Raw genomic sequence first — 13,963 nt, forward strand, 5'->3', positions numbered from 1 at the left:
AAAACCAGATAAACGTAGTCTCATATTATTTTACACGTAAACAATTGTCCACACCTGTCGTTATATTTAGTTAATAACCAATTTAATATGAAATCGTTCCCACTCTGTGACGGTGTCTATGTGTGCCCTGTGACTGGCGGGCGAACCCCCCTTCCCGCAACCCTGTACAGGATAAGTGGTGTGGATGATGAGATGACAAACTATCTGCAATCAGCTACTGTTGCTTTGTGCTTGTGGGAATTGCAATGACAAAGAGGCAGAATCTAATCTGAAATATGAAGCGAATGTTGCGGCCCAGTAAGATTTAAAGAGACACCAAACGAAGCATTTTAGTCTTTATTTTCAGATCACATCAACACTGGGAGACAAAAAAAATAATTGCACACTTTTACTGTCTTTATCTCTTTTCTTTTACAAAAATAATATATTCACAAGAAGGAATGGAATGAAATACAAAATAAATAGACAACAATAAACCAATTCCTCAGTATGGCATTGCACACTTGTGTAGGCATAACAAGTCTTTGTCTGAGCAGCAGACGGCTCATTGCTTGATATCACCGATTATTGTCAAGTCATTACAAGCCTTGCGTGTAAACGTCTACGCATGACTCTGTGAGCAACACTGTGTATGCTTGGTGAAAGTCACTTTGCCTCCAATGGAGAGGCGCTTACCAGCAAGAATAAGAGAACAGTGGGTACTGGCTCCACTCAGTCATGTTGCCATGGGGATAGGGATGCACGGCTTGCGTGGTGTAATCAGCGGTCAGGTGATGAGGAGGCGGGTACTGAGCAGGTCCAGAGCCGCTCCACTGACCCAAGGGCTGCTCGGCGCCGTAAGGGCCGTAGATGTGGTGGCCGAGGACGCCCGGCTTGCTGGCCTGGGCCACAGTCATGTTGAGCACCCCGGGGTAGTCTTGGGCGCTCGGGAGATGCTGGGGGCCGCAAGGGGAGGGGACCACCTCGTGCGTGCGCGGCTTTGAAGAATCGTGGTCAGGGACGGCGACGTCGGGGACGCGCGACTCGAAGCTGCTGCGCCCTGAGCCGCTGGCGCTGCTGCCGACGCTGGAGGACGGGGAGGGAGACTTTCCGTACTCGTGGAATCTGACAAGCAGAAGTCACAAGATCTTAGATGCTGCCATATTATGTTGGGATGGATTTATTGTTGATAGTGTGGCAGACACCACAATAGCATAAAGCCTGAGCCAATCCTAACAAGGTCCTTTTTTCAAGAAAATCATTTGTTTCTCATTGTACCAACTTGAAAATGGATATTGTACATCAAGCAGTCACCAAGGTGGTGCCCTTGACCGAAAAAAATTGATAATATTGATATCTGTTTCCTGGTTATTATGGAAAATTATAACCATACTGAGTGTCTTCACATAAATAAATATCATTAATTTCTAATTATAACGTAATTATAACTAGGCCCCGACCAATATGGATTTTTCGAGCCAGATGCTAATTCCAATATTTGGTAGAATAAAATTCCATTGACCGATTATTACTTTTTTTTTGCACTGAATTCTTACAACAATAAATATATGAATTGCTGGCAGAACTTGACTTTGTCCTTTAATATTTGTTTAACTTTACAACAAAGAGGAAAATCTGCAAAAATTTCGTCTTATTTTTGGAGTTGGGTGGGTTGTCATTATCTTTTTCTTAACATTTATTGTGTTAACGTGTAAAATAAATAAAATGTTTTTTATCCTAATGCCGAAATTTGACTATGTTAAAAGAGCTAATATCGGTTGATTAAATCGGTCAGGCCCTTATAATACCGTTATTCAAAGTCATTTGAACAAACATGTTATTTCTGAAATGTGTATTAAACTGGTTGTGCTTTGCATTAATCACTACCCAAGAAGTAGCTCTGAGCTTCCAAAAGGTTGGTGATCCCTGTTCTACACAATTGGCCATAAAATTCCAATTTTACATTTTCGTGTTTAACTATTTACCTTTAAGTAAAGGGGTGAAATATGCAAATATGTGTACGGGACTTCTGCTCAACTAGAGAGTGAGTATTTTTCACCTGTAAGGCTGGTAGGATGCTGGAGCAGGAACCAGTTGCTCTGTGTTGTAAATTTCCCGTGATTCAGCAGCAGGAGGAGAGCCGTTTCTGGTTCCGCTGTGCTCTCTCTCTGCGGACCAAGGGGAGTAACGCTCCTCCTTGAGCTCTTCCACCTCCTTTCTCTTTTGCAGCTCTGCTTCGTCTCCCTCGTAACCCTCAAAAGATGACCTGCAGTAATCTACGACAACAAAACCCCTCAGATTCAACTTCCCACAAGGAGACAAAAGAAAACATCTTGGGAGCCATTCAAGGAAGAAAATGTCTTTTCTCCCTTCCAATTAAAATCTGGTCTTGTACGGCTAATTTACTTTTGATGGAATTGCCAGTTTTACTTGTTTCCAGACAGTAGCAAGTGTTCATTAAGTCCACTCGTAGAACGCTGAGGGAAAAATCGTTTATGGGCTTGATTCACATATATGTCCAGAAAAACACTTTAGAATTTGTTGTTAATAAAGAAAAGTGGAACAACATAATTAAAATGATGTTTGTAAGATAGGGTATGTTAAATCTTGGCTAAAATTGGCTGCCAGGATGGCCGAGTGGTCTAAGGCGCCGCGTTCAGGACCCAGTCTCCCCAGGAGGCCTGGGTTTGAATCTCGAATTTCCCCATTGTGGGACTAATAAAGGGAATATTATTATTATTATTAAATCCATTCAAAATCATTCTGCTCACACTTCAAAGTGAAGTCAAGTTAAAAATAACCCTACCCCAGAAAACAGGTGAGCCTTGATGGTCATTATCTGAGGCCTCAGTCAATTTGAGTCGAGAGCAATTGGCTGTATGAGGCAAAATGTTGAAATGGATAAAAATGGGTGGATTTTTCTTCTTCATTTGTATTCCACAAAAGCAATATTTGTCAGAATACTGTGTTTATACTACCGGAAGTGCATAGAACATATTATTGGCAAGACGGTTTTTGACTTTGCTTCCCGTCTAAATTCTGTGGAACGATCTTAAGATTGTGGCCCATTTCCCCCAAATTACAAGACATTTCATTTCTGGAGGGCATGGACGATTCGCGCATGTGAAGGGGAAATGATCCAATACCTGATGGACTGTCCTCCTCAGATTCCCTGTTCATTTCAGAGAGTTTGACTTTCTTGTCAAGGTCGCCGAGATTCTTGTTTGCGCGCCTGCAGAGGAGCACCAAAGTCAATAAAAACAATTTTTAAAAAAAACTTGTTAATTTTTTCATTCATCATATTAGTACCTTTTCTTAGTTGTGCCTTCATCCCGAAAACCTTTGGCAAATGGGTTATGGTCTATCTTCAGTTTAGTGATCTGAGGGTGAAGATGTGAAAAGTAGATCAAGACTCTCCGTCCACTTTTGGGGTTTTAGCAGCTGTGAAGCGTACAGAAATTGACCTTTGTGTTCTGGTAGGCGGTGACGGCTGTGAAGGACGTCTCCGGGAAGGTGAAAGTCTGGAAAACGCTCCAGCGGACGCTGAAGAGGTCGTCGGCTTGAACGATGTGGAAGCGCGGGTGGTAGCGATGCATGGAGTGCAAGATAATCTGCAGACGGGCAGAAATGAGGTCAAATTCTGTACTCTTATCGGCTCGGATGAATCTCTTTTCAATTTACGTGTCCGTGTTGGTCGAGGGTATTGTTGGTGAGCTTGAGCTTGAGGAAGGAGATGGACTGCTTCATCCAGTGGCTCCCCGGGGCGGGAGAGTCGGGGTGCAGGTACGTCCGGCAGGGGGGCTGAGGCTCCGCTTTTCCCGCCACCTCCCATTTCTCTTTATTCCACTGTAGGATGGAGACAGAATGTCATTAAAGGCTAATCTGTCATACCGAGCGAGGTGAGTGACAGAGAGGGAAGTTCATCTCCCCTTCCCACAATGAGAAGAGGAAGATAGAGGGGAGAGTGACGGCCGGCTGTACCACCCACGGAGATAGCGGGGTAGTACAGTGGGCTCCCAGCAGGGGATAAAAAAACAGGAAGAGATAGCAAGCACCCTTTGATGTTCACTGTTGGTAAAGGGGGGTGGGAGGATGACGAGCTTGTCTGGGGAGACTGAGAGAAATCAACTTGCGAAGCTATACAAAGTGAAGAAAATGTCTTAATTCAAGGAGTCACCTTCCTGCTACTTTGAGAGTGAAATTGACTTAATGTCAGGTTAAAAGTCGCTTTTCAGTATGCAACTTCTGCCTGGCTTAATAACGATAATCAAAATGAAAATGGATAATTCCAAAAATTTGCATGTGGGGTTAATAATATTTTTATAATCAGTGATACAAGGAAACTTCTAGATTTTTTATTTTTTTTGGGGGGGGTGATTCCAAATCTACCCTGTTTTTTCTCTAGCACATCAGATTTTATACATAATAAAATAACAGTATTTATATTTATGACTTAAGGGTTAAATTCGGCAAGAGGTATTTTTTATGCAACGAATCACAACGCCTGGTTAAACAATATTACATTGGATTTTATTGGGCAAACTTATAAGCAAAAAACTAAAATGTCCTGCGGGAAAAAAAGTAAGTGAAAGACACAAAAACACTTTCAGCGTCTAATTATAATTTGCTCTTCATCGATGTACTGAGACAAAGTAATTGTTTTTTTCATTTTTTTTTTTTCATTTTGGGACAAATGAACTCAGAGATGTTATTGCTGCTACTGCAATACAAGAAGAACCTTTTTTTTTTTTTACCTTATATCTGAAGCCATCCTCTGGCACCATATCAACCAATAAGATATACTTGGCACAAGGAATAAGTCCGGACAGATTGACTTTGCAGTGTGGAAACATTCTCCTAGAACACAAGTACGCAAAAGTAAGAATGCAAGAAGACACAAAGCGTTTTTTAACGTTATCGTTGATGCTTTTGCACAACTCACCTGCCCGGCTTTGTGATGATCATCTCTGTTCCGATCTCATGGAAGGTCCTCCAGAGTTCGGGGTCCTCCAGAGTCATGCGGATGTTGCCCTGGAGATAAGCATCACCCGAAGCCATGGCAGAGGCAGGAGGGCCGTTGAAGTTGGCCTTCAAGTCTGTCAGACAAATACGATGCATCAGGCTACAATCATCGCTTTTTAAAAATAACATCCTGATTAATGTGCCAAAACGTGGACTTACCCCTGATGGACTGCATTGTCACAATTCAGAAGTGTAATGTATATTGAAACAAAGTCCTGCGTAGCGGGCTGAAAAGGAATCCGAGTAAAGATATCCACTGTTCTTTAGCTCTTGCGTAAAAAAGAAATCCAGTCATTTAGTCAAGTTGCATGGCTGATGTGAGCATCCTCCAGTCGTTGGCTGTGGGATGACGGTGACTTTTAAGGGGGCTTCTGCTGTGGGTGGGGTCAGGCCGGCCATTCCCAGGCTTTGAAGTGGCACAATGATGAGTCAGTGTCCCGCTGTGATTGGAGGTGGCAGAAATCAAAGAAACTTAACAGAGCCTTGATACCATCCCCACAGGAAGAGGCTCGGAGGAAATGCATCTTTATTAACTGCTAAGAGACTTTTAAACAAATATGGACTTACTTTCCTGCCTGGAGATCGGGGATGGAGGGCCGGCGGCACCAAAAGTTGTGTAAAGATCATTCACGGAGACACAACCACACACACAAATGTGGGTGTGCAATGTGCTAAATGACCTATTCATTTAATCCCGCAAAAGGGAGAAAAAATCAAGAGTACAGCTAGTGAGGAGGAGGTGGTTCATATTATGCCATTCCAGGATATTAAAAATAAATTAATTAATTATCAAAAAAAAAAAAAAACTCCAATCCTAACAATTAGCATTTGATGGGAATAAGTCACATATGTGCACAACATAAATAAGTCTCAAGTCTCAACTTTCAAGTTTTCAGGCAAAAATCAAACAAGTCAAGCTATACATTGGCACCTCAGCCACTTTGCATTCACGAATGGTCTGATGTACTTACAAATTTACAATCGCATTTCTTTAAATGATCCTAAAGCAGTCTCCCTATGGTCGCTAACTTTATTGTCTCCTCAACTAAACTCAGAACGCGTATCACGTTTAATTCATGTTTGATAAGCTGTCTGTGCTAACCTAATTTAATTGCATCTGTAAGTTTCAAAATGATGAGGTTCGATGTTGTAGTTGTATCTATTGTCTTTAATATGCACATTTTGTATGTTGGTGTTCAGTTTTTCCCAATGCGATAAAAAAACAACTTCTTTTTTCATACAAATGTCGTAAAATGTCCTCTCTACTTGCTTCAGGATATCATAACTTGATTGTATTTGTGGCTTGCCAGGTTTGCAAGCATGACACAAAAACATTTCTTTTTAAAACAAAACAAATAGCAGACTATCTTTTGTACAGATCTTGAAATGTAAACAGGCAAGTCATGTAATTCAAGTTGAGTCTCATGAATATCAATTCAAAATCAAGTTGTGTGTTTTATCCAATTTAGCCAAGCAATCCGGAAATCCTAAAATTAGCGACTCAAATAGGACTCAAATGACTTGATCATGTGACTCGAGTCCCACGCCTCTCTCATATTAAACACATGCTCATCTTCTTCTCCATAAAAGAAATGATGCTGGGAGGGAAAGTCAGCGTCAAGCCATAATGGCATGATGATAACACCGTAGCACTCCTTCCACAGGTACATTTTACCTGAGGGCGTCTTCTCATGCCTGCAGCACTACCACCAGTGGCTGCGTGTGTATTGGGACTGTCTAGACAGGCCCACGCTCTGACAGATAATCTCATTAGGCTAGTTTCCCCGAGAGGGGCTACTTTCTGCATGTGCTGTATTGGCCGCCAATTAACAACCAGTTAGCACCACAAGCCCAAAGTCAGCCCTGAATGGAACAGGAGGGACAAACAATAAAGAGTCACTGCAACAACCTGGCCGTCCTTCCGCCGTCCGCATGCAGCCAAATCCCCCGGTGTCATACGTGGGCCCGTCCTTGCTTGTGTCATAGCATGTTAATGCAGCCCACACAAAGAAGATTTGAATTGAAGTGATTTATACGTCTCGGTCAACCTTTTTTTTTTCATGCACCGTCACACCACTTCCTCTTAACTCTCATTGTTTTCCCGCGCTGCATACATACAGAGCCTTCTCTTAACACCTTTGCACTAAAGCCGTTTCAGGAACTGTGTGGCGAGGGACCCATTTAATGCACTTGAAACGGGCGTACTTAGTGGACATTTTGGCACTGAGTGATCAGATGTTTCAGCGTGCGTAAAGATTGCCTGTGAAAATATTGACGGAATTGTTTCACACTCCCGAGCCGGGTCGATGAGGAATGAAAAGGATAATGGCGCACAGCTTGTAATGACGCACTTAAAGATGCTCCCTGCAATCATTTTACATCCAAGTGATGTTAAATGCGGGCTTCTCTCAGAACAGAACCTCACCTCGTAACACCCTCTCCCTCGCCACGGTGGCACAACATTGGCCTTGAAGAAGTGTGACGTGTTTTTATCCTCCTTATGTGAAACCAGTTGTTGCCGAGGAGTTATTAATCACAGGTTGCGTGTGGTTCTCCTCACTTAGCATTTAGCATTCGCATCCTCTGCAGCCAAGTCAGAGGTCATTGGTTGATCTCAGTGTTTAGGGGTTAACATCTTGTCGAAGGACTTTCACCTTAATTCCTCTACACACCTCTTTACACTGCTTAACGTCTAATAATTGTTGTTTATTTACTGCTCCTCACACCCGCCTTAAGGCCTGAGGGGATCACCCTGGAAGGCCGGTCAACAGCTTTCAGGATTACACAGTGACGCAGAACATGATTCGCCAATGTGTCAAACTGCCGCTTTATACCGCTAACTACTGCCAGAGGAGGACTATTTTTTTGCCGGTGACTGGTAGCCGATACCTTTTAAAAAAAAAAAGAAAGAAAAAATTGTACTTGCAATACAGCACAATAGTATATAAAGTTTTAATTAATGACTTCCCTGTACTTAGTTATGCGCATTGTATACATTTTTCAATCTCTGGCCGTCTTACCATCATTGCAAGTTGTTTTTGGTGGCTTTTGTCCTACTACTTTGCTTGAAAACATTTGTGACCACTGTTTATGGAAAGTGCTTCATATTACTTTACGGTCGTGAGTTCATTGTGAAATTAGCAGAGAAAACGCTTGTGGTATGACTGACAGTACTCCTCACTACAAGTTCACCTCCGCAATGTGCAATTTAAGTTGGCCATTGAAATATACAGGATGTAGCGTTGACTTCACTACTTTGTCTCTAAGGATGTCAACGGTAAATTAGCTTTCCAAGCATTTCAGCAGTGCCAGTGGCAATTCCGTTACATCCTGGAGGTTACAGATGGGACTGGCAAGGGCTCGGCATGGCCTCGGGACAAAACTGGGCGATCGAACCCGAGTGAAAGGAGGCCACCTGAATATTTAGAACCAAGCTGGACTGAGTGGTATCTCCTCGGTTATATCCATGTTAACTGATGCTCACACGCAGTGCACAGATCGCCTTGGCCACGATGTTCCACCTTCCTGGTGTCAGCCTTTCAGCCATTTGCTTTCACTGCACGGATCCCCCTGTGCTCCACTGTTAACAGCTGGCAATATACAGCCCGGGCCGAGGATCAGACGGCTCTGTAGCGGCCCAATAAAGAGCCCCCGGAGTGGACTGACGAGAAATCTCACACCTTTCGCTCACATTAGCCATGCAGCATGCCCTTTTGATGCCTAAGTGGCCACTTGGAGAGGTTTGTAGAGATAGGAGCTTCTTGGCTGAGTGGAACATGGAACAAACTCAAGTGTGTGTAGCGGATCTTGAAATCAAAACCTTACGAGTAATGGAACTTAGAGGCAGTGTCGGTATTTGCAAGCAAATTAAAAGTCAATCCTCAAAAAAGTCAGTGTCCCATCTACTGAGCAGGGGCTGGCTAAGATCACATTTGGTCCCCCCACAAAAGAAAACAAAGCCCACATCTCACTCAGGCAAAGGGACAAATGACAACTTCACAGCACTTCATAAGAAACTGCTGGAAGTTGCTAATGAAGACTAATGACTTCCCTCGTGCCGCAGACTTCACACCCGAGTGTACGAGCCCTTTGAGCAACAAAGTGGCGCACGGGGTGGTCTGTTCAGGAAAAACAGTTTCACTTCAAATGTGCCGCATCTTTCGTTTTCTGAATGATGTCACACCTTGAGAAATCCGAGGGAGAAAAGCAAATTGCACGGGCAATTATGTTTGATTGATGATTATTATTAAGGGTTCTCACACAAAACATTAAGTGAGTTACTACCTTGAGCGGGCACACGAGTCACGACACAGCTAGTCCATAATTAAACACAGCGCAGCCTCTGGCTAGTGGAGGTCATGGCGAGCATACTTAACGTCATTGTATTTTTTGGTGACCACAATTTCAGTAGCCTCTTGATTAAGCCCCATTTAAAAAAAATAAATGGGGGAAAGGCTAATTGGGGGTGGACGGGGTTCCACTGTACAGTTTTAGTTGCAATATCACAATTCACCACTAGATGACATACCGCCCTATACTACTGCAACAACCTTCCCAAATGCGAAGCCCTGGATGTCCAGCCAGGTCCGCTCTCTCCTCAAGGCCCGTGACGCTGCCTTCAGGTCAGGCGACAAAGCCCTGTACAGGGTGGCTCGTGCTGACCTGAGCAAAGGCATTAAGATAGCCAAGGCCGACTACTGGAGGCTGGAGTCACACCTTGCCAGCAACAGACCACGGGAGGTGTGGCAGGGTCTACGGAGCATCACCAACTACCGAGGCAGCAGCATGACATCTGTAGACCCGAGTGCATCGCTGGCAGAGGAGCTTAACTGCTTCTTCGCTCGCTTTGACTCGCCCCAACCGTCACACAATCATCCCGGGCATCCTCGTCACCAAACTGGACATTCTCGGCCTCCCTGCCCTCACACGCATCTGGATTAAGGACTTTCTGACCAACAGACCCCAGACTGTGTTGCTCGGCCCCTACACGTCCTCCACCCGCATGCTGAGCACCGGTTCCCCTCAAGGATGCGTGCGGAGCCATCTCCTATACGCCCTCTACACCTACGACTGCAGCCCGGCCCACGGTAACAACACCATCGTCAAGTTTGCTGACGACACGACAGTGGTCGGTCTGATCTCGGAAGGTGACGAGACAGCCTACAGAGAGGAGGTAAAGAGACTGACGGCTTGGTGCGAGGACAACAGACTGCAACTCAACATTGCAAAAACAAAGGAGATCGTCGTCGACTTCAGGAGGAACAAGACGGTGCCGCCCCCCCCTCTGCATCGAAGGCGTGTGTGTGGAGAGGGTCCACACGTTCAAGTTTCTGGGAGTACAGATCTCCGATAACCTATCTTGGACACACAACACCACAGCAGTGGTAAAGAAGGTCCACCAGCGTCTGCACTTCCTGAGAGTCCTCAGGAAATTCAACCTGGACAGGAAGCTGCTGCTGGCCTTCTACCACTCGTCCATCGAGAGCCTGCTGACGTACTGTGTCTCCACCTGGTACAGCGGCTGCACTGAGGCGGACAGAGTGAGGCTCCAGAGGACAGTCAAAACAGCGCGAAGGATTATTGGCTGCCCTCTCCCCTCACTGTCGGACATCTACACCGCCCGGTGCCTCAGCATGGCTCTCAACATCGTCAAAGACAATACCCACCCAAACTCACACCTGTTCGACCTGATGCCCTCTGGCAGGCGCTACAGGTTCATCAAATCAAGGACTAATAGGCTGAGAAACAGTTTCTTTCCAAGAGCCATCTCCATACTGAACTCTCACACACACACACGAGACCACCCTAACCTCACAAAACAGCATTGTGATGTGTTTCTATATATCCTATTTCGTATTATTTTCCATCTCACTATTTATTCTCTTATCTAATTTATATACTTAATTGAATTATTGTTGTATTGCACTGGAAAGGGGAGCTCTCTAATCTCGTTGCACACTTGAGTACAATGACAATAAAGGGATTTTTTATTCTGATTTGTCCTAATTCTTTGCAGATTTGAAATGACATGCAGGACAAACATATACCTAAATAAATGTGAGTTGATTTGAACATATACAAGCGATTAAATATGACAAGTCTGATAGTAATTTAAGAGAAATTGTATCTTATCTGGTGGATCCACTTGTATTGAAGCAAGAAAGCAAACAGCCATTGACTATCGGTAGACACTGTCTTTTATTGAACATGCGTTAGAAAAGTTAATGCTTGATTCATAATTTCAGGGTTTAAATAATGTAATTAGTCCAAGTGTAAACATGTCCCAATGAATATTTAGCCAAATTCATAAATTAGAAGTTAAGACGTACCTTGGGAAAAACAGTAGCACTCATTTTAATACTGAGGAATGGAAGATTTGTTTTTACATGTGAAAATGTCAAGATACAAAGGAAGTGCTTAGACGTGCAATAAAATGTCATTTAGTTGATTTCATGACAGACAAATCATAATAGTTGACGTATATGTCACACATCAACATGCGTTGCGGCGTTCATCTTCCCAACTTTTCCATAGGCCTCAAACTCACCAAAGATTGAAAGACAGTCTTATCTGCTGCATTGCTCCATTTAACGTGACATTTGGATGCATTTGAAATAGCCTACAGCAGGACAAAGTGTACAAATGTTCAAATATATTTTTGGTTAGACATCCACAATAGACAGCTGTGGTACATTTCCAAAAGATCAGCAGAGAAAACTGAAAAAATATCTCACACCTCAATAAAACAACCATGTTAGGAAATAATAATACAAAAAGTTTTTTTTTATGTCAAGATGAATCATTTACAGGTTTTTCATTTACAGTTTCATTCACCTTTCAATAAGCAAAAACAATAACAACCCAAAACATACCATTACTTTGATATAAAACAATTAGTAAAAAAAAAAAAAAAATACACATTCTGTTGTCTTCCACTGAGTAATGCAACAAATTGACCGGTGAAAAGGCGTCGGAATTTAGAGACACCACTTCAGCATGCATGTTGAATTCTGGTAAGGGTTTGGAATTAAAGCCAGTCACCTTCCAGCTCGCTCAGTCACTCGCTCGCTCACTCGCTACTGCTGCCAAAGATATTTGGATGATGATATGTACAAAACGTCCTATTTCGACATCATTCACATCAGTGCTGGTGACGGTCGTCTCCCTGGTGAGAACCTCACAGCTACAGATGCACTGCCGAGAGAGAAACAATATAGTCTTGCTGGAACACGACGAGTACAAAAGCAGCACATTTGAGTGCTTTACTGACCCAATGTTGAGTGTAAACATTTCCCATGTGCTACAGGTTAGGGCGTTGGGCGGTAACTGTTCTTTTGTCACCGTTGCTGTCCATTGAAATGTATCCCAATCGGCATCGGTCCTCATCCCAAGAGAAGGACAAAGGTGCAGCTCGGAGGAGTGAGGAGCACACCGCGAAAATGATGACGCATAAACGGGTGACGGGCAGCTTGGGCGCGCCGCCGTGATATGCATACATGGCACGTTACACACATGCAGAGACTAAAGCTAGGGTGATTGCCACAAGCTGGGCCATGTTAGCCACAGCCAATGAGAATACGGCATTCTCTCAGTTGGGGGGATTTGACCAATTGCATCAATCAAGACCAAAGCTGCAGTGTCGTGTTCTCCAGTGGCCCAGCACTTGATAACGTTACACCAGTAGAGTGCGGTCTGCTGGCACAGGAGTATGGAAAGCCATTGGAGGATTTATCCGATGTCCTTGACATTCAGCTTAAGGTCCATGTACTAGCAAATTCACCGTAGTAGACTACTAGTTGAATGACTGTCTGATTGGTAATGCTAAGACTAGTGCTGCTTTCGACCTCCCCGTATGCAATAAAAACTTAAGAACTGTGCTGCACTTGTCAAACTACAACTCACACTATTAGCCCCCTAGTAGTCTTCACTAGTAGGACAACTATAGTCAACTTGTGATGCAAAGCTGTGCACTAGTTGAGTGTTTCTCAATGTATGGTACAAGTAGCACTAGTGGTACTTGGGCTCACTCGAGTGGTACTTGAAGGAATCATCCCACAAGTACAATTCAGTTGTAATTCAACTTTTTAGTACAATTTTTCAACTGTGCATAATGTTAGAGTGGCTTGCACTAATATTATTTTCATGATCATTGTATTTTAAAGTTGGGTCACCATGTTGGTGCTTGGAGCGCTCAGTATTTCTTCTAGGTGTTATTTGGTGTAAAAGGTTTGAGAACAAGTACTCCGAGTGAAGTGCAAGATGTTAACTAGTAGATTTTCATAATGTCACTAGTAGCACAAGCAACTTGTGCAGTTTCAACACTAGTAACTTGCAGTTGTGCAACTAGTAAGTGACTGGGATGCCAACAGGCTGAAAAATCACCTCTGCTGTTAAATGTGTAAGAACCTGGGGTGGTGTAATTGGTACATTCAATATTTAGGTGCTTGTACTTCTCAGGGTAGAAAGGTTTGTATTTTTTAAAGACAAGGAGCTAGCAATACAGTTCTGCATTTTAACACGTTTTCACGTAGTCACTAAGTTTATATGCTGATTGGAAGTAAAATGCCACCTTACATTGAATATTTATTGGCTATCCTTGATCAGGCGACTCGCGTGTGACAGATGCCTACTAGTTGGGCCTATGGCGTTACTAGTGCTGCACAACAGTTGTCAGTAAGGTTTAACTGCAGTATCCTACTGAGCCGAATTGTGGTGATGACGTTGAGTGTGCTAGCGCATGGACCTTAAGTTACATTTGAAGGATATGGAATAAATGCTCAAAATGTTTCCACACAGGAGGCCTGGAGAGGCTCAGATGTCCATGTAATCGTCCTCCTCGTCCGACTCACTCTCTAGCGATGACTCCTGACTGGACGTCTCCTGCACCTCCAAGGAGGGCTGGCTTAGGGTGTCCTTCTTGACCGTGGCGGCAGACTGCGACGACAGGATGACGTTCTGCGCG

The 13,963-nt window shown here is 43.7% G+C and overlaps 2 protein-coding genes across 4 annotated transcripts in view; both read right to left on the bottom strand.

Annotated features, from left to right (window-relative positions):
- Positions 1-410: 410 nt before the first annotated feature.
- Positions 411-5,052, bottom strand: tbx16 (T-box transcription factor 16). Its single transcript, XM_088306208.1, has 8 exons — positions 4,922-5,052; positions 4,734-4,836; positions 3,661-3,825; positions 3,444-3,590; positions 3,289-3,359; positions 3,126-3,211; positions 2,039-2,255; positions 411-1,104 (listed from the first exon to the last, which is right to left on the bottom strand). Exons 1-8 carry the CDS (start codon positions 5,035-5,037, stop codon positions 672-674), a joined length of 1,338 nt encoding a protein of 445 aa, XP_088162334.1. The 5' UTR covers positions 5,038-5,052; the 3' UTR covers positions 411-671.
- A 6,123-nt stretch (positions 5,053-11,175) lies between these two features.
- Positions 11,176-13,963, bottom strand: part of cabin1 (calcineurin binding protein 1) — a 37,811-nt gene continuing 35,023 nt past the window's right edge. For all 3 annotated transcript variants that reach the window (XM_088299968.1, XM_088299958.1, XM_088299949.1), the window contains one exon: positions 11,176-13,956. In XM_088299968.1, coding sequence (XP_088156094.1) covers positions 13,813-13,956 — 144 coding nt within the window. In that variant the 3' untranslated portion in view covers positions 11,176-13,812. The remainder of the gene's footprint in view (positions 13,957-13,963) is intronic.

Source organism: Idiotropiscis lumnitzeri, chromosome 1 (genome assembly GCF_059441095.1).
Source record: "Idiotropiscis lumnitzeri isolate Australia: NSW breed Sydney's pygmy pipehorse chromosome 1, RoL_Ilum_1.0, whole genome shotgun sequence".
NCBI classification, from domain to species: domain Eukaryota; kingdom Metazoa; phylum Chordata; class Actinopteri; order Syngnathiformes; family Syngnathidae; genus Idiotropiscis; species Idiotropiscis lumnitzeri.